The sequence below is a fragment of the Agelaius phoeniceus genome, chromosome 2, assembly GCF_051311805.1.
Source record: "Agelaius phoeniceus isolate bAgePho1 chromosome 2, bAgePho1.hap1, whole genome shotgun sequence".
Taxonomy (NCBI): domain Eukaryota; kingdom Metazoa; phylum Chordata; class Aves; order Passeriformes; family Icteridae; genus Agelaius; species Agelaius phoeniceus.
In genome coordinates this window covers 6,717,057-6,735,240 of record NC_135266.1, presented here as the reverse complement: position 1 = coordinate 6,735,240, position 18,184 = coordinate 6,717,057, and the positions used below count along the sequence as shown (strand labels likewise).

Sequence of the window (18,184 nt, the reverse complement as noted above, 5' to 3'; positions counted from 1 at the left end):
TCCATCCATCTACCATCCATCCATCCATCCACCATCCATCCATCCATCCATCCATCATCCATCCATCCATCCATCCATCCATCCATCCATCCATCATCCATCCATCCATCCATCCATCCATCTATCCATCCATCCATCCACCCACCATCCATCCATCCATCCATCCATCATCCATCATCCCTCATCCATCCATCCATCTACCATCCATCCATCCATCCACCATCCATTAATCCCCCATCCATCCATCCATCCATCCATCCATCCATCCATCCATCCATCCATCCATCCATCCATCCCTCCCATATTTTTATATATCATCTCCATCAGAAAGAGTTTCATGGCAATAAAGATCCTCTGTCTAGCTGCTTGTGAGCATCCTGCCTTGCTTTTCAACAAATGGCATGGGAAACTCTTGCAAGGCCAAAACACATGAATGAGATTTATTAATCCTGTGGCTCCTTGTCAGTCATGACAACGTTAATAATCCATAAACCATGTCTAAACCATACACCACATCTATATCCCATGTAACAAATGCATCTCTGGCAGATGAATAACAAATCCCATGTGCACTCTGCTCCCTCTAACACCGAGAACACCCTGGATTTGGGGCAGCTCTTTCCAGCCACCCTGGTTCCTTCTCTCTTCCCGCTCTGGGAGGAGGCTGACGCTGCCCCAGCCCTGCCAGGCCCGGCCCCAATGTCAATATTTGTCACTGTATCTGCAGTCGGGGTAGCGGTAGGCGAAGCGGGAGTCGCAGGAGCGCAGAGGTTTCAGGATCCCTGCCAGCTCTGCCATGGCCTCGCTGGCACCGCCGCCATCGCCGAGGCCGCGGGCGCAGCGCCGCAGGAAGGCGTCGATGCTCTCCTGCACGGGGGGCAGGAACTTCCCCGACAGCAGCTTGGGAAGAAGGTCCTGGCACACCATGACGAGGCTGTGCTGGTCCCTGATGGAGTCACAGGACACAAATGCAGACTGGCAGTCCATGGTCAGGCAGCTGAAGATGTCTTTGTACTCCTGTTGGCCATCGATCAGCTGGCTCCCTGTTGGGGACAATTAAACTGCTTGTTAGAAGCATAACAGTGAGCTGCTGGGCAGTCAGAGATAGCTGTGCCTCTGTGTTAACATGGGGTTTATTACTGTCTAAAGGATGTGGCCACCTTTCACTGCAAATTACTCGGTGCTGAAGCTGTGTGTATGCCAATTTTCTTGCTTTTGAAATATGTATATTTTTCTGAATGACAGAGCTGTTCAGAACTGCCTGTCAGAGGAACTGGAGATGAGTCTGTCGAGTCAAGCTGATGCAGAAAAAAATGAGAATTGGAGTACAAATCTAAAATGTGGAGCTCCTACAAAAAACTACCACAAATAGCCAGACCTGTAATTTTTTCCATGTTAACCAAAATCATTACATTGAAACAACAGCTCATCTAGCTGAAGTCAAGTTAACAGTCTGCTGGGATAAGAAAAGGAAATCCAGTGGAAAATTTTCTAACAGCTGCTTCTGAATATTCTGAATACTCAGCTGAATGTGTGAGCTGAGGAAAAAGCTTTTGAAAATCTGAATATTCAAAATGAAACTGTTAAATTATTGGATGAATAGTCTTTGACTAGCTCTACTTGCAGGAGTAGACCAATGTAACCTGTGAAAACTGAATACTAACCCTTGATTTTATGTAAAAGTGACAAAAAGGGAGATTCTGTTATTATTGTTATAAATAATAATAACCATTACTAGTCAATTTGATAAATGCATGTAAAAAGAGTCTAATTTGACCCAGTACTTGGAACAAAGGAAATTACAAAATTTCTGCTGGCAAATATTGACATTTGCGTGGCAAAAGTTTGAAAAGGAAGGCTTCAAATGGGAGCATTGGGCACACCATGCACACTGAAAGCTGCTGCCAGCTACAGAGTGGCCACCAAATCACCGACTGCACAAACACAACACCCGTCGCCTTCCCGACTCAGAGCCAGGATGGCAGGAGCTGCTGATGGTGAGCATCTCCGTGAACTTCTCATAATTTAATTTAGCAAGGGGTGTTTGGGTAATTAAATAAAAACCAAACAAAACCAACCCAAAATAAATCAAAAAGGCAGCAGTAGAGCCAAGGGCAGAAGGGGAAAGATTTGTCTGCCCTGCCTCCCGAGCCCTCCCGTGACAGATGCGTGGCTGTGGACCCCGCTGAGTACCTTCCTCCTTGTCGATGACGCCCAGCGTGCTGGCATCGCAGATGAACAGATGCCCGTTGCTGAACACGCCGAAGGTGCCAGCGTCCACGTGGGTGAAGTAGAAGAAGTAGTTGAGGTCGTTGGTGGCCATGGAGCGCAGCACGGCCAGGAGCTGCAGCGCCAGGTCCGCGGCCACCTCGGGCGCCGCGCCGAAGAAGTCGCGCAGGGGCCGGGTGCTGGCGCTGACCAGCAGGCGCCCGCAGGAGCCCAGGTACCGCGGGAAGGGCCAGCCCTCCACGTCAGGGAAGATCTGTGGGAAGAACAGCAAGGGGGGCATCACCCCTGCCCTCTGTTCATGGAGCCACCGCCCTCTCAGAGTGCCCCTTTCTGGCTCCAAGCAGCGGGGTTGCTGTCGGAACCCAGGAAATTCCTCTGGCTGCCCTGGAGGGCTCGTGCCCCAAGACACCTGTGCCTTTGATTGAGCCCTTGGAAAAAACAATTACCAACCTTTATATGAAGAATTACAAGTCAAGAAAGTTTAAGTAGAATGGTAGTGAATTTATCACAGGGTGAATAATAGATTTTTGACATTTTTAGAATGGGGGCTCGGGGTCCCAAGATGGAGGAATTTGGGCATGCCTTGTCCTTTTTCCTTCTTCTTCCTAGCTTCCATCTTCTGGGTGATGTTGGCACTTTTAGATTGGTTTAGAGTAGAAGGTCACTGTCTAACATAGATGATAGGTATTGGGAAGTTATGGTAAATAATGTACACGTATTTTTCAGTATAAAAAAATAACTGAGGCAGTCAGTGTGCCTCAACCCGACCTGCCAGACAGACCTCAGCAGGTTGGAGAAAGAATGTTATAGATAAAAAATAATAAACAGCCTCGAGAATGAGAACAGAAAAGTCCTGACTCCTTCTTCAACTGCCGGGCTGGGAAAAAGACGCTTGTATGTATCTCAGAGTCACTCTGACAAGAGATTCTGAAAGGTTGTGGTTTGGTTCTTAAATCACCCTGCAATCCTTCCTTGCCCATCCAGCTGGGAAAGGTACTTACTACCCCATCCTGGAGGAGTTAGGATGCTTTTTTCTTTTTCTTATGGTTCTTTTTTGTAACAGAGGAAGAATCTGGTATTTCGAGACTTATTCTGTAAGAGAGACTAAGTGGAAAGTCCAAGATAATAATAGTTTTCAGATTCATGAAAATTTTAGCCACAGAACAGCTAAATTTAGGTGTCTTTGATAGGTCCCTCATGAGCACTGAACAGATGAAGTCACAGCTTGGAGTTGAGGTAAGGCTAAAGCAGTTTCTGCTAATTGGTGAGAACTGCCAGGCTCATTTGTAAGAGACTTTGCAGTCTCAGGGGCAGAAGTGGTGGGTGTTTGCTCCAGTGGAGACACCTGGGCTGGGCTCCCTGCATCCCTGCAGCTCGTGCCAAACTGTGTGACTGCTGAGCTATGCCAGCACAAAGCTTTCTGTCATTTGCATTAAAGCTCATCTGTGTCCCCAGCACCTCAGACCCCAGCACCTCAGACCCTGCCAAGCCATTATGAACTCATCCAGTTTCATGTTAAAGGTTACTTCTCCCTTCTGCTGTGAAGACACTCTGGGCAGCTGTATAAAAATCTAGCTTTTTCTCTTTGGCATATTTTTCTCATCTCTTCAAGTTGTGTTCCTGTGTCTTCAGGCTGCTAAGGGCCACAGCTTCATGTCCCAGGGACCCATAACTGGGGTGGCTGAGTGACCCCAGGAGCCTCCCAGCACCATTTCCCCTCCCTGGGACCACACAGAGCCCTGTGAGCTGCTGAGTGCAGAACGACCTTGGGCCAGAGATGGATGATGCTGCCACTGCCATCTTTTCTTCATGGAATCACGAAGGGTTGCAAGAACCAGCAGTGAGGCCTAAAGGTGGGATGGGGAAAGGTGAGGATTCTCCCTTGGACGCATAAGGAAAGAGAGGAGCTGCATGCCAGGCAGGTCAGAAGGGGTCCAGGGGAGGAGTGTGTGGAAAACACACCACTGGCACGTGGAGCATGGGGAATCATGCTCTTTCTCTTCCTGAAACAGGCTGTGATTTTATGTAATGCATTAGCAATGCAAACCTAACACTTTGAAGTGTTGGGGATGTGTAAAACCCTGGATTTCACAGCGCTCCAGTGCAATAACACCTGGGGTTCCCTCTCTCCAGCCTCACAGAATGATACAGGGAGCACCTCATGAGCCTGCCTGGCTTCAGCCCCCCAACCTCATGAAAGAAAAACACTTTTTGAAGGCCAGGGAGCTGACAAGAGCCAGGGCTGGGACTCCTCTGCCGCTGAGCCTGGCACACATCTCACGCAAGGGCTTGCTTGTGAGGGGCTGTGGGGTGGTGTTTCAGGCTGGGGCAGGCTGGCACGTACCTGTAAGAGGATGGGGTGTGAGTTCACTGCCAGGGTGTAGAGCAGGCGCAGCTTGTCCCTGTCTGTGAGGTGATCCATGTAGATGCTGCCGGCGTCCGGCACCTCGGCGTAGCGCCGCACGATCCTGTCCAGGAGCCGCTGGGATGGGCAGCGCAGCAAGGGGCTGGGCAGGCCCTGGGAGAGGGGAAAACACAGCAGGGATGTCTGATTCCAGCCCGAGACATTGCCCTGGGAGAGGGGAAAACCCAGCAGGGATGTCTGATTCCAGCCCGAGACATTGCCATGTGTCAGAGCCCAGGAAATTCCTCTGGCTGCCCTGGAGGGCTCGAGACACTGACAGGGGGCTCAGAGACCTTGGCACGGAGTCAAAAACAGCTGTGCCTTTGATTTTAACCAATGGAAAAAAACAATTACCTTTGTGTAAAAACCCAAAACTTTGTGGGAGGAGTTACAAGCCAATGTTAGTGAATTTGTCACAGGGTGAAAATGTAGAATTTTGGCGGTTTTAGAATGGGGGTTCAGAGGCCAAGATGGAGGAATTTGGGCATGCCTTGTCCTTCTTTCTCCTTCTTCCTAGCCTCCATCTTCTGGGTGATGGTGGCAATTTTGGATTGGTTTAGAGTAGAGACAGACTGTCTAACATAGGTGATAGGTATTGGGAAGTTATTGTAAATAAAGTACACATAGATTTTAGTACAAAAAGACAACACTGCCCTGAAGGTGGGCAGTGTGCCACAGACTGACCTGCTGAACAGACCTCAGCAGGTCAGGAAAAGAATGTTATAAATAACAGAAAATAAACAACCTTGAAAACCAGAACAGAAGAATCCTGACCCCTTCTTCAATTGCCAGGCTGGCAAAACAGACTCTGTAACAGATCTTGGGGCATCCTGACCACAGAGACCCCCGAGAGCAATGTGCTTGGGTCATGCTGGGGTGTACACACACCTCTGTGCTCTGCCCACTGTGCCCCTGCTTGCTTTGGCACAGTTCCAAAGGATGTGGGCACACAGGGCATCTCACCCTTCCTAGGAGAGGACCTTTGCCATCCAAAAATGCCATTTGCCAACTCAGGTTTCAAGAATGGTCCCCATTCCTGGGCACTGTAACCCCATATTCCTCCAGCTGCACAGCACCACATCACTCCACACCATGGGACTCTTCCCTCTGCCTGGGTTTCCAGCCCTGGCATTCCTGGTGGAGGCCCTCCAGTTGTTACAACAGTGAGTCACTTCCCTTGTTAAATAATCTTCAGATCACTTTGTTATTTGCTTAACCTGAGAGCAGCTTTCTTGGAAATACTATTTGCTAAGGTCAGTAAACACGCTTTAAAAATGTAAATAAACATTATGTGTGAGTATAAGCACAGGATATGTTCTCTCTCTGATAAACTCATGCATTAACTATCAAAACCAAATAGCCTGTGTTTATTTTTTGTAAATACCAGTAACAAATAGAGAACCGTTGGGCTAATGGAATCAATTAGCACTGTATTTCACCCTTCAGATTTGGAGGTTTGGCTTGTAAAATTGCATGAGCAATCTATGGCTGGGATAAACAGCATAGAAAATTATACCTTCAGAGTCAAAAATGGCCTTTTTTTATTTTTCAGTTAGTCTTCCTTAATAGCCAAGAAGAGTTTATATATGGAGGGTTGCCCACAATGGCACAGAAGCACTGCCCTGACATGCCTCTGCTGGGGAAGGGAATCAGGTGTTTTAAGCCTCTTTATTAAAAATGATCCCAGTAGCCAAATTTGCTCTTTTGAGTTTTGTTTATAATCTGATGGCTGGGAGATGTGCTTCAGAGGACAGGGAGGTGTAGCTCAGGCTTCTCCCTGCCATCCTCCATGCTGGCAGCAAAGATGTGACGCAGCATCTCCCCAGCTCATGTGGCAGCCCTGGGGTAGGTCCTTCCCAGCCCCTCCTGTGCGAGCTGTTCGTTTGGCACAAAACCCTGAACCACCCAGCCGGGACAAAGAAATAAAGGAACATGGGAAGGATGAGCAGCACACTTTCCCAGCTGGAGGAGGAAAGGGGAGAATTAGATGTCCCATGTCTCTTCCTCTGCATCCCTGTTGGCCTCGGTGAGATTCCAGACACTCCTTCCTTGGCCATCAGTTGCACAAACAAGTCCAAAATGCCAATAGCTTGTCAAAACCACCTGAGAAACTCAACCACAGCTGAAGCATTGTTTCATGAAAACCAAAAAACCTTTCTTCCCAAAAAGAAAAAAACATTTGCCAAAAATAATCCTACTCAGTTCCTGTTGCAAGTCTTCATACACTTCTCTGGTGTAGCTTTATGAGGAAAATTTTTTCTCAATTAATTGTGTAAAACCATAGAAGAGGTGCAGGGGGAGGGATGGGTATGGATTTCTGTCCTGCAGCACTTGCAGGAACATTGTGGCTGACTCTGTCACTTTCCCTTTGGAGGAGATGTGATAAAAAATGAGCAGAACAGAGACATGTAAAGTAAGAGATAAATGGTGGAGAAAGTCTCTTGCAGCTCTGTGTGTATGCAAATATTTGCAGCCGAAGTTAGAAAGCCTTGCTGCTTCCAGGAGCCTGCAATGCAAAAGCTGAGGCCCTGAAGAGAACACAGTGGGAACATCAATCACAGCAGCAGAGAAGGCATGGATGGTGTAATTAGGGTTTTTCTGAGGTCAGAGCTCATTCTCTTAACATAAATGTGGGCACGTGCTGCCTGTGGGGCTCATGGTTTCCTGAGGAACTGTTCCAGGCACATCCAGGGAGGAGTGGAAGCAGAGGAGCAGGGCTGGGTGATGACACCTTCCTACAGTTTAATGAAGCTCTGACCCACAAAAACTGGGCTATGAGGCCTTTTGGTTTCAGCAGAGACAGTCAACAGCATAAAGCTCAGCACCTGCTTGATTGTTTCAGTGGAGAGGGGTCCCACCTTCCTGCAGGCTGATGGAAACATCTCTACAGCAGAGAAGGAGCTGGAGTTGTAAAACTGTCAGACAAAACTGTCAACAGAAGAAAAATGTGAGGAACACACACTTGAAACACTGGAGATACAGATTTATCTGAGAATATCTTTAGTCCTTTGCAGTGACTTATCACCCCAGAGAATAAGACCTGACAGACAGCCTGATGTATTGTTTGTGATTGATGTGGAAAGCTTCTTATTTACTTTGATTAAGTACCCACATTTCTGTATGTGATAGTGAGTAGCTCCTGCAAAGCCTAGCTCCACTCAGCTGTGAGTTCTTAAACACTATTACACAGTACAGGATGCATTTTAAACTCCATGAGTTTATGCATATGTAGCACAGACACGCCCAGAATTCACTTGAATGTAAAGACAACTTGAGGAAGATTTCTTGCTCTGTTTTCTTTTCAGACAGCCCAAGGAGGGATGGCCCAGACCAGAATCACAGCTGTCTCCTGCCCATGAGCCACTACCTAGGTCCAGCTTCACCAAACTACCAGGTTTAGGATGGGTTCCAGGAAGAAACACTTGGATGTAGGTGTCAAAGCACCTACAGCTCCTGGCGATGTGAATCCAAGGGTTTCTTAAACTCCCAAAAGAAAGAAGGTAGGAATGCCCTGAGAAACTCATCCCCACTGCCAGCAGGTTTATGGAAGTCCCTGATGATGAGGTACTGGGTCAAAGAGGGGGCAGGTCTAGGAGGTGGCTCTGGGAGCCCCAGAGTGCCCATCCTTCCCTAGAATGGGCAACTGGACATGTGAGTGAGCTGCTGCCCCCATGCAGCAAGAAGAGGCGTGGACTGGACTCATAACCAGGGTGCTGGTGCACCTGCTGTGGGCACCAGCTGGTCAGCAGCTGCTGGTCAATAGTTGCTGGTCAATAGCTGTTAGTCAGTAGTTTTTGGTCAGTAGTTGCTGGTCAGTAGTTTTTGGTCAGTAGTTGCTGGTCAGCAGTTGCTGGTCAGTAATTGTTGGTCAGCAGTTGTTGGTCAGTAGTTGTTGGTCAGTAGTTGTTGCTCAGCAGTTGCTGGTCGGTAGTTGTTGGTCAGTAGTTGTTGGTCAGTAGTTGCTGGTCAGTAGTTGCTGGTCAGTAGTTGTTGGTCAGCAGTTGTTGGTCAGTAGTTTTTGGTCAGCAGTTGCTGGTCAGTAGTTTTTGGTCAGCAGTTGTTGGTCAGCAGTTGTTGGTCAGCTGTTGTTGGTCAGCAGTTGTTGGTCAGTAGTTGCTGGTCAGCAGTTTTTGGTCAGTAATTGTTGGTCAGCAGTTTTTGGTCAGTAATTGTTGGTCAGCAGTTTTTGGTCAGAAGTCTCAAGCAGTCCATCCTAGAGAATCCATCTGCAAATGCTGGATTTTCACCTTGGTACTGCTTTCCTCTACCTGCCTTCAGCATTTTCCAGGCTGTGCTTTGCAAGCAGGGCTGCAAATTTTCCCTGTGGGTGACCTGTGCTGAAACCAAACTGCTTTGTAGCCCCTCCAGCAGGAAAGCACCCAGAGTGGTTTGAGGTGATGAGCTCCTGGTGAAACCCCTGGTGTCTGGGGCTGCTGAGCAGGCTGAGCCCCAGCCAAATCCTGCTCATCTCTGAGGCAGGCTGGATTTTAAGACTGAAGACTTTGCTGCATCCAGTAAAGATTTTCCTTGTGGCTGGTGCAATAATCGCTGTGGCAGGCGGCTCAGCTGCTGGCTGGGTCAGGCAGGGCAGGCAGTGTAAAGTGGAAAAACATCACTTCATGGTCTGTCATTCTGATTCGAGCACGTTGTGGTTTGTCATGGTGCTCTGTCTATCAGACAGAATTACCTGGGCCCATGAGCTTCCCCCAGTGCTGCTGCACAGGATAAACTGCAGGGGAGGGAGAACAGGCACTGCTGTGTGACTGCAGCTCTGTGAAACAGGCTGGGCACCCTGTCAGGCCTTGGGAGAGCTGCTCTGTTAACCCCTCTGAAAAGAGGGAGAGTGGGAGAACAGAGCCAGAAGAGCAGTTCTTTAGGTAAGTATTTGCAGAGACATGGGAGCCCCAAAAACCCCTCTCCAGAGGCTCCTGCTGGGTTACCAACAACCTCCCTGGCCATCCCAGGGCATCCCCATCCCTGTGGGGCTGAGTGGGCTGGGGAGGTCAGACTGGAACCTGTGGTGCCCCACACAGCAGGGCTGGGATGGGGTCTCACACACAGACTCACACACCCAGTATGACTGAAATGTTGTTGCCACTGGCTGATTTTTAATTAAGATCAGTGTGAGACCAGAAGCCATTTTCCAGAGCACATGCCTGATCTTAAAAAGTGATTGCTGCAGAAATTTGGTGATGAGGAAGTCCCAGGGTCTCTGGATCACTATGTTTCTCTTTGTATTCAAATCTATATGCTGTTAGAAGGGATTTAAATTCCAATTTGTGTTCCTCTGATTGATTTACAGAACCAAAGGACTGTGAAAACACGACCAGAGCAATCCTGGGGCTGATGTGCAAAGGTCTGGGCCTCCCTGCAGCCACCCATGCCCTTTCCAACTACAAAGCTGCAGGGGTTGATGAATGTCCCAGGGAGTTTGTCACTGGGCACGTCCCCCCAGGCTGGCCCTGAGCTCCCTGCAGAGGTGCCCTGGAGCTGGCATCAGCTCAGCTCCCCACTGCTGCTGAGAATTCCCCTGCACAGGGAAATTCCTGGGAGAAACTGGATAGGTGCAAGGGCAGGGTGCCCCAGCAGGGTCTCTGGTGGTGCTGTGTGTGCACATGTGCATCCATATTTGTGTGTGTGCCCCTGTGTGCAGCCCTGCCAGCTCAGCTGGCATTTCTGACTCTGGGAGGACAGGCTAGGCAGAACTGTACCACATGAAGAGCCTTTTAAGGAGAGGGATTTGGGCTCAGCTGATGATTTAGCTTTGCAGCAGGTCTGAGATACCACAGAGCCACATTTCTCCAGTTACTTTTTCACCCAGCTCAGCAAATTGAAGTTTTAAGCTCTCGATTCCTTCCCTTTCCCTCAGCACTGCTGGGGAGTGGGGGGACAGCACAGTTTGGCACAAACACCTGGGACACTCCAGCGAGGCTGGAGGACCTGGCAGCCCAAGCTGCCCTCCTGCAGCCCCTGCAGTGCTGCCTGGGGCAACAGGGGTGGCCAGCAGGTGCCTGGACTGCCTGCCAGCCTGAGGAGGTGTCCTTGCCCACAAGCTCAGGTGAGGGATGCTCTGAGTGGAGGTGATACCCATCCCCTCTCTCTAGTGCCTCTCCCGAGGTTACTGAGCAAAATACAGTGTAGCTTTGCTCCAAAAATCCTCTCCCTGTCAAGCATGGAGGGTACTGACTTCAGGGTGACCTGCTGAGCTGGACTGTCAGTGGTTTGGGTGAGTCCTTTTTGGGGCAGTCCAGGCATAAGCCCAGTGCATCCTTCCCTCCCTCTCTCCTAAGGTCTGCTGCTCCACAGGGAAGAGGAGAAAGAGTTAGTTTAGTTCTTCCTTCCAGTGGAGGAAGAACTAAAGCAGCACAGCTTTAGCACTCACCAAAGCTGAGTGGATGCAGAAGCAGCTGCCTGTATACAAATATAAATGAAGTCAGTTTTTCACAGTCACTTCTCTCTTGGAATGGGAAGAAGTACTGGAATAATCCTTTGTCTCTCAGGGTCTTGCTCAGTGTATATCCAACCCCCACACTGGCCCCTGCCCTTTCCAGGGGTTGTTGTGATGTTTTGCTGTTGTTTGGGTGGGGTGAGGGGGATGCCCTGTGCTGTAGCTGCCCATTTACCTGGTGGTGTGACCCACACTCACTGTGCTCCTGTCCTGGCTTCACCTGTGACACCCCAGGACTGTGGGAGAAAGGGCAGTGTGCTTCCTTGTGCCTGAGGTCATTTGCTATGGATGGCAGGAGGAGGAGTAATCGAGGCTTTGGCTCTGACTGCCCATGCCCCTCGTCCTGCCAGCCACAAGCAAGAGAGACCCACACTGGCTTGGCCCCTGGCCCAAAGCAAAATCGCTTTCAAGGCACTGGCTGCCCTTGTGGGTACAACTTTATGATGAAAAAAACCCCAAAACCCCACAATGCTGAGACATGATGGAAAACTAGAGAAAAAAAAAGGCAGCAATCTCCCCATGGGAGCTGTTACCACATTTGTGTGCACAGCCTGCTGTTACCCCCGTGCCTGAAGCCACCTGGTGTTGGGAAGGATGAAAGTTTGACAAAAAAGTCTCACAGATATGTGTGCTTGGCAGAAAGATTTTTGAATGTAGAATCTGAAGAAGAATAGAAATGGAAGCAGGTTTTGATATAGAGGAAAAGAATTGCTGGGCCAGTCTGACATGATAACCAAGGATGCACAGGGTGTGTTAGTCAGAAGGGGTTTTATGGCTTAGAGCAAAGGATAAACCCACCCCAAACAAGAAGATGTTTTTACCAAGCAGAAAGACAGCACAGGCAAACAAGTCAGCCAATGTTGCAAGTAGAAAAAACGACTTAGAATTTTCCACTGCAAGAAAACTGAAAAAGAACTTCTAGGTTAAACTGCAATGTACTAACTTTTAGTGACTGGAGAACAGTAACATGACTATGGTAATTACAGTAGTTATGATAGGCTATAGATAAAAGTTCAGGTATAGATTGGTTGTACTGCATGAAGATGCTCAGCAAAGAACAGTCTATAATGCATTGTAACCTAAACCAAAGGGTCTCCAGGCCTGCCTGCAGCTGGAGCTGACAGCTGTGGGCACAGGCTCTGTCACCCACCACCCTGGGCTGCTGCAACCTCTTGGATGGAATAAACTGCATTTTGGAGAGTGCCTGGAGTCCTGCATCCCTCATTTCAGCTCTTACAACCTGGTAAGAGCCAAAGCTATGGCTTTGCACAGGACTTCAGCTTCAACCTGCACAAGGAGCCAGGAGCTGGTGCTGGGACCAGGCCCATCCCAGCCCTGTACAGGCTGTGCCACAGCATTACCTATGGCTGGCAGGGCTTGGCCTTCAACTGTGGCGCTCTTCCTGCCCTCAAGGCACCGTTTTGCCTCTCCCCTTTGTCACATGGACTTGGCTGGGGACACACAAGGCTGTCCCATTGCCACTGACCAGGCTGAGCGCCCACCACCACCCAATCTCACCCTCCAACCAGGGAGTTACAACCACATCCCACAAGACCCTAAACCCCACAGGATCTGCACTCCCTGTGCCTCCCCAGCTGTGTTGGGGCACCAGAACCCTCAAGCAGACCTGCACCAGGTCGGGCGTGAGGCGCTTGGCCCGCAGCCATTTCTGGAAGCGCTGTGTGCAGCACAGGGCGCGCTCCAGGCTGCAGCTCCTGGTCCTGAGCAGGGAGGTGCAGATGTGCTTCATTTTGCCTCTCCCTTTGTCACGTGGACTTGGCTGGGGGCACACAAGGCTGCCCCATTGCCACTGACCAGGCTGAGCGCCCACCACCACCCAATCTCACCCTCCAACCAGGGAGTTACAACCACATCCCCACAAGACCATTTTCACACCCCTAAACCCCACGGGACCTGCTCTCCCCAGTGCTCCCCCAGCTGTGTTGGGGCACCAGAACCCCCAGACAGACCTGCACCAGGTCGGGCGTGAGGCGCTTGGCCCGCAGCCACTTCTGGAAGCGCTGTGTGCGGCGCAGGGCGCGCTCCAGGCTGCAGCTCCTGGTCCTGAGCAGGGAGGTGCAGATGCGCTTGTCCGCCCGGTCGTGCTGGTACTTGGAGGTCAGGCGGGTGATGTCCACCAGCCGCCAGCTCTTGGCATCGTCCGTGTAGTTGCCCGAGTAGCTGAGCAGGGAGCTGGGGGGCAGCTTTAAATGAGAAGAAAGCCAGGTGTCAAACCTGCCAAACCAAAGGGAGAGCCCCACGGAGAGCGGGTTAAAAACCGCACGGACACAGCGCCCGCCCCGCTGAGCTGCTCCTCCAGGCCGGCCCCTGGGGATTCCTGCCGTGCCTGGCAAAGGCTGAGTCACCCCAACTGGGTGGCCCCAGGGGCAGCAGGTTGAAACCATCAGCTAAGGAAATGTGCTTTGGTAAAAAAGTCCTTCTTTGCTTCCCACTAATACCATCCCTTGGCAGGAATGCTGCCATGGAGTGAAGGGTAAAACATCTAAATGGGATCTTTTGGGTAGAGGGTGGGAGGAAAGGGAGAGGGCTGCAGGGTTTTGGTTCATGAAGAATTCCTGGTGTTTTTAAATTTTCCTATTTCTAGAGGAAGGATCCCAAAACAGGACTACTTGACACTTTAAAGGTCTGTCCTGATATTAAAACCTAACAACAAATGTACTTGGGAATATCAAAATTGCCTCTTGTTTTGAGGTGGTGGCTTTTGTCAGTGCAGGGGTCTACCTGTCTCCCCTAACATCCCTGACTGTATTTTCTCCCCCAACATCCCCGACTATTTTTCAGCCAGGATGAGTGACCTCCTTGATATCAGCAGAGTTTGGGGTGTGATGGGGATACAGGGTGTGATGGGGGGACAGGGTGTGCGTGTCCTGGGTGTGCAGCACCTCTGTAGCCATGGAGATCTTGCACTAATTTGCTCCCCCTCCACAGGCACAGGAGGGGAGCATATGGGCTGGGTAATTGGGTAATTTTTTTTTGTTTCAGCAGCCCCCTCAGCCCTGCCCACACGCGCGTCACACATGCCGGAGCCGAGGAGCGCGGTGCCTGCTCTGGGAGGGTGTCTGTAACCTGCTCTTGGAAAATGGCCCAACTCTGACCTTTGGTTTGGCCAGCATCCTGCCCTTGCTGCTTCTGAACCCTCCTGCCCTGAGCTCCTTGTCCAAGTGCGTAGGAAAGCACGTTCTAATTTAATCTCACCCTAAGTTAAAGCCAGTAGCTCAGAAGTGAAACAGGAGAGGCAAGAGGTTCCCTGCAGGATTAGCCTAGCTGGAGTTTCAGACAGCTTACAAGACATGAACAAATCTGAAAGCTGAAGCTGGTCGCTCCTTTCAAGTTCCATTTGGGAAATTGGCACAGAGGATTAATTTTCTATGATTTTAGGCAAATAACTGACTCAGTGACATGAGCCACCATCTGCAATCAGAAACTGATCAGATGATCCCTCCTGAAGGCAGCACCCCACTCCCTTTCCCCACCACAGACCCTGTGCAGCTGAGCTCTGGGGCAGGCACAGGTGCCCAGGATGGGTGAAACCCTGGTGCTTCCCCTGCTTTGGCTTTCAACTCCTGCCATGTGCCTCCTTCCAAAAATTTGCCGTGGAGGATGACTAGAAGTGGGGGAACCTTGTGTGAACAGCTTGGCAGATTCCTGCATTTCAGTTTTTGGGCATTTTGCCTGATATGAAACTAAAGATTCCCTACAATTAGAGCACCTGACATGATAATAAACACTTAGTTTGGGTTTGGGGTTTCTTTTTGGTGGGTTTGTTAGTGTTTTGGTTAGGTTTTTTGGTTTTGGTCTAGGATTTTGAGCTAGGATTAAAGAAAAGAGAATAATTGCTGTGCCTCACTGTGATTGTTGTGCATCAGGACCCCTCCCAGTGCCTAATCTGCAAAGTGGGCACAGTGTGCCAGGCACGTACTGGGAAGAGATGGCTCTTGGCTGGCTTTTTCTTTCTTTCTTTCTTTCTTTCTTTCTTTCTTTCTTTCTTTCTTTCTTTCTTTCTTTCTTTCTTTCTTTCTTTCTTTCTTTCTTTCTTTCTTTCTTTCTTTCTTTCTTTCTTTCTTTCTTTCTTTCTTTCTTTCTCTTTCTTTCTTTCTTTCTTTCTTTCTTTCTTTCTTTCTTTCTTTCTTTCTTTCTTTCTTTCTTTCTTTCTTTCTTTCTTTCTTTCTTTCTTTCTTTCTTTCTTTCTTTCTTTCTTTCTTTCTTTCTTTCTTTCTTTCTTTCTTTCTTTCTTTCTTTCTTTCTTTCTTTCTTTCTTTCTTTCTTTCTCAAATATGCCTTGTGACTTGACTCAAGCTTGTGTGTTCAGGGGAAATCATATCAGGCAGATAGCAGGAAAGTGCCACCTCCAGTGTGCAAGCAGCACATGGATGTGTGAAATCCAAGGCTGAGCATTAATTTGAGGGTGGATGGAGTGATTCCCTCTGCAGATCTCTGGGGGAAGAACCACCCTGGCCTGGGAACCCGCCATGGGCTGCAGCAAGTCTGTATTTGGCATCATTTCTGGGCAGCACAGCACTGGCCTGGCACATTTGCTGGATACTTTCAAGATTCATCATCAAGTTGTGCTGTAACCACTCCCTCTTGTACAGAGCTTTTTAGCTAAGGGCCAGCAAATCCTCTAAGACCTTCAGTAAAATCTATGCAAATAAGTGAGTCATAGATTACAGATTTTAGATGAACCCAGAACTAAATGCTGAAGAAATCCAAACTAGTTTTCCTTTGTTTTTTTTTCTGAATGAAATGAAGTATTTTGTTTCAGCCAAAATAATTTTGCTTGCATTTGGAATTTCTGATTTTATTTAAAAAAGAAGTAAGCTAAGCCTTAAAACAAAAAAAAAATAAAGAAGTAACCTATAAACCCCCTTCTAATTGAAGCATTTCAGCTTCTTCAGTCTTCTTTCCCATTATTCTTGGACAAAGCTCAGGACCAGCATTGGCACAAGTCTTTGAATAGTTTTGGTCGGCTCAGTTCTGTGGTATTTTGAAAATCTAATATTTTACAAAAACTTCCACTGCTCTCTGCTCTCAGTACAGTTGGTAGAGAGGCTTGGTGTCCTCATTTACAGATGGATAAAGTTGGGCAAAGATAAGGGAAGTATAGAACATTAGAGCACGAGATGAGTCACCAGCCGTTCTGGGAACAAAACTCACATCTTCTCACTGGGAACGCATGTCAGAGCTCCCAGAAATGATGGAGAATTAATGAAGCATGTTCCAATGTGAATTAGCACAGAGAAGCCCAAGCGCCATCCACCTTTGCGAACACGTGAAAAGGTACGAGGGTGGATCAAAGAGTCTAAGCACCACTGAAATTCCCCTAGTTTCAGCTCCCACTTGCAAAAAAATAATCCCAGTTTTTCAAGAAATCAAGTGGGAGAAAAAGTTTTACCCATGCAAAGGAAAGCCTGAAGCTGAGTGAGTGCTCAGGAGAACATTTTTAAGCTCCCCTTCCCGAAGCGCTCACAGCAGAACTTCACGTTATCACTTATGTGTGGGATGCCAGCTGCAGGCTGGTGGGAGAGAAAAAGAAGTGTCTGGCTTAGGGAGCCCCTCTGTGTCCCCTGAGGCAGAAGAATTGTGCTCCCACATGTTTGTGGCTCTGCACTCCTGGAGCCCAGTGGGAGCCTGTGCTCCCTGTTCCCGCTGTCCCTGGGAGGAAAGCCAGCACGGGGCCCTCCTGCCGTGGCTCACGTAGCCCCTCTCTGCCACAGCCCACTGTGCAGCTGGAACCCCACAGCCAGAGGCACTTCTGCTGGTTTTGGCAGGGCTGAGGGAGCCTGCATGGCCCCAGCCTCCCCAGTGGCCAAGTGGGAGTAACCAAAAGGGAGCTGCTTTGTACCTGGCAGCAATTCCCTAAAAACCCTGCACAGGTGAGTGGGGATGCAGCAGGCTGGGGCAGGAGGCAGCTGTGATGCCATCCTGCTGCAGAGAATTAAAATGCAGAGCAGACCCTGCCCTGGATGCACCCCTGGCCCCTGCAGACCCCCACCAGCCTGTCAGCCAGCTGAGCATGCTGGGCTGATTGTAAATCCACGCTGCATTTTGGGACAGGAATCCAGGCTGGGCTGGGAGAAACCCAGAACTCAGCCCTGTGCACCTCACTCACTGCTCACTCTGGCACTGTGGATGTGGAAAGCAAAAGGGCAAAGTGACAAGGACTGGGACCCCCAATGTGCAGCAGCAAGGAGTGCTCTGGCTCAGCAAAGCCACAAGCTGCCTTTTTCCAGCAGCAGTGCAAGGATGGATGTCTGGTATTACAAGTCCATCCCAGACAAACCATTATGGTTTTACTATGCTGCATTTTATAGGATAGTTTAAGATAAAAATGGTGATTTGTCTAATACTATACTACTTACATTATAGCATTAAAAATACAATTTTACTATAATAATTTCTTCTCCCCCAGGCTTTTATATCTATAAAAGAAAGTGCATATGGCTCTATAAATCATATCAGACCCAATAAACCCTTCCTCTGCCAAGCACTGCCTTTGACTTTTTCCTCAAATTCAAGTGGCAACATTTTCCCTGCTGTCATCAGATATGCTCTGCTTTTGAGCCTAAAAATGATTGGATTGGTCCAATGACCACTTGGACAGTGTGTGTCTCATCAACAGCGAGGCAGATGCAATTTCTGCCTTCAAGTTCTCACACAAATCTCCCCAAAATGTACCAGTAATTTAGCTGTGTGCTATTTTCAAGCGTGTGGGTAACCTCATGTGCAGAAGTCCTCATGCCTCAGGCAGGTTTAGATCCCTTTTGATCTTAGTTAAAACGTGAAATTCTGCACATTCACGTTGTTGCACCTGGTACAGAATTATACAGCATGTTTGTATGTTTGTAGTTAACATACTCTGTTGGGAGCACACAAAGCTAAACCCCCTTTTGCCTTTAGTCAGTTTGCTCATAATAAAATTCTTCCAGTAAATCTAAACGGGCTGATTTCTTCCTTCCCTCTTCCCTCCCCCCATCACTGCCTTGAGTTTTTTTCAGAGCCCCTCTCCAGACAGAAATTTGTGCCTTTTACTCCTGCTTTCAAGTTATAGTTTAGGGCTGAAGTCTGATCATGTTTGCATTGCT

At 48.9% G+C, this 18,184-nt stretch overlaps 1 protein-coding gene across 2 annotated transcripts in view; it reads right to left on the bottom strand.

The window, feature by feature from the left end:
* Positions 1 to 412: 412 nt before the first annotated feature.
* The window catches only part of DIPK2B (divergent protein kinase domain 2B), a 32,184-nt gene continuing 14,412 nt past the window's right edge, over positions 413 to 18,184 (bottom strand). For both annotated transcript variants that reach the window (XM_054628094.2, XM_077171488.1), the window contains 4 exons: positions 13,052 to 13,316; positions 4,574 to 4,747; positions 2,194 to 2,482; positions 413 to 1,043 (listed from right to left, as the gene is read on the bottom strand). In XM_054628094.2, coding sequence (XP_054484069.2) covers positions 703 to 1,043; positions 2,194 to 2,482; positions 4,574 to 4,747; positions 13,052 to 13,316 — 1,069 coding nt within the window. In that variant the 3' untranslated portion in view covers positions 413 to 702. The remainder of the gene's footprint in view (positions 1,044 to 2,193; positions 2,483 to 4,573; positions 4,748 to 13,051; positions 13,317 to 18,184) is intronic.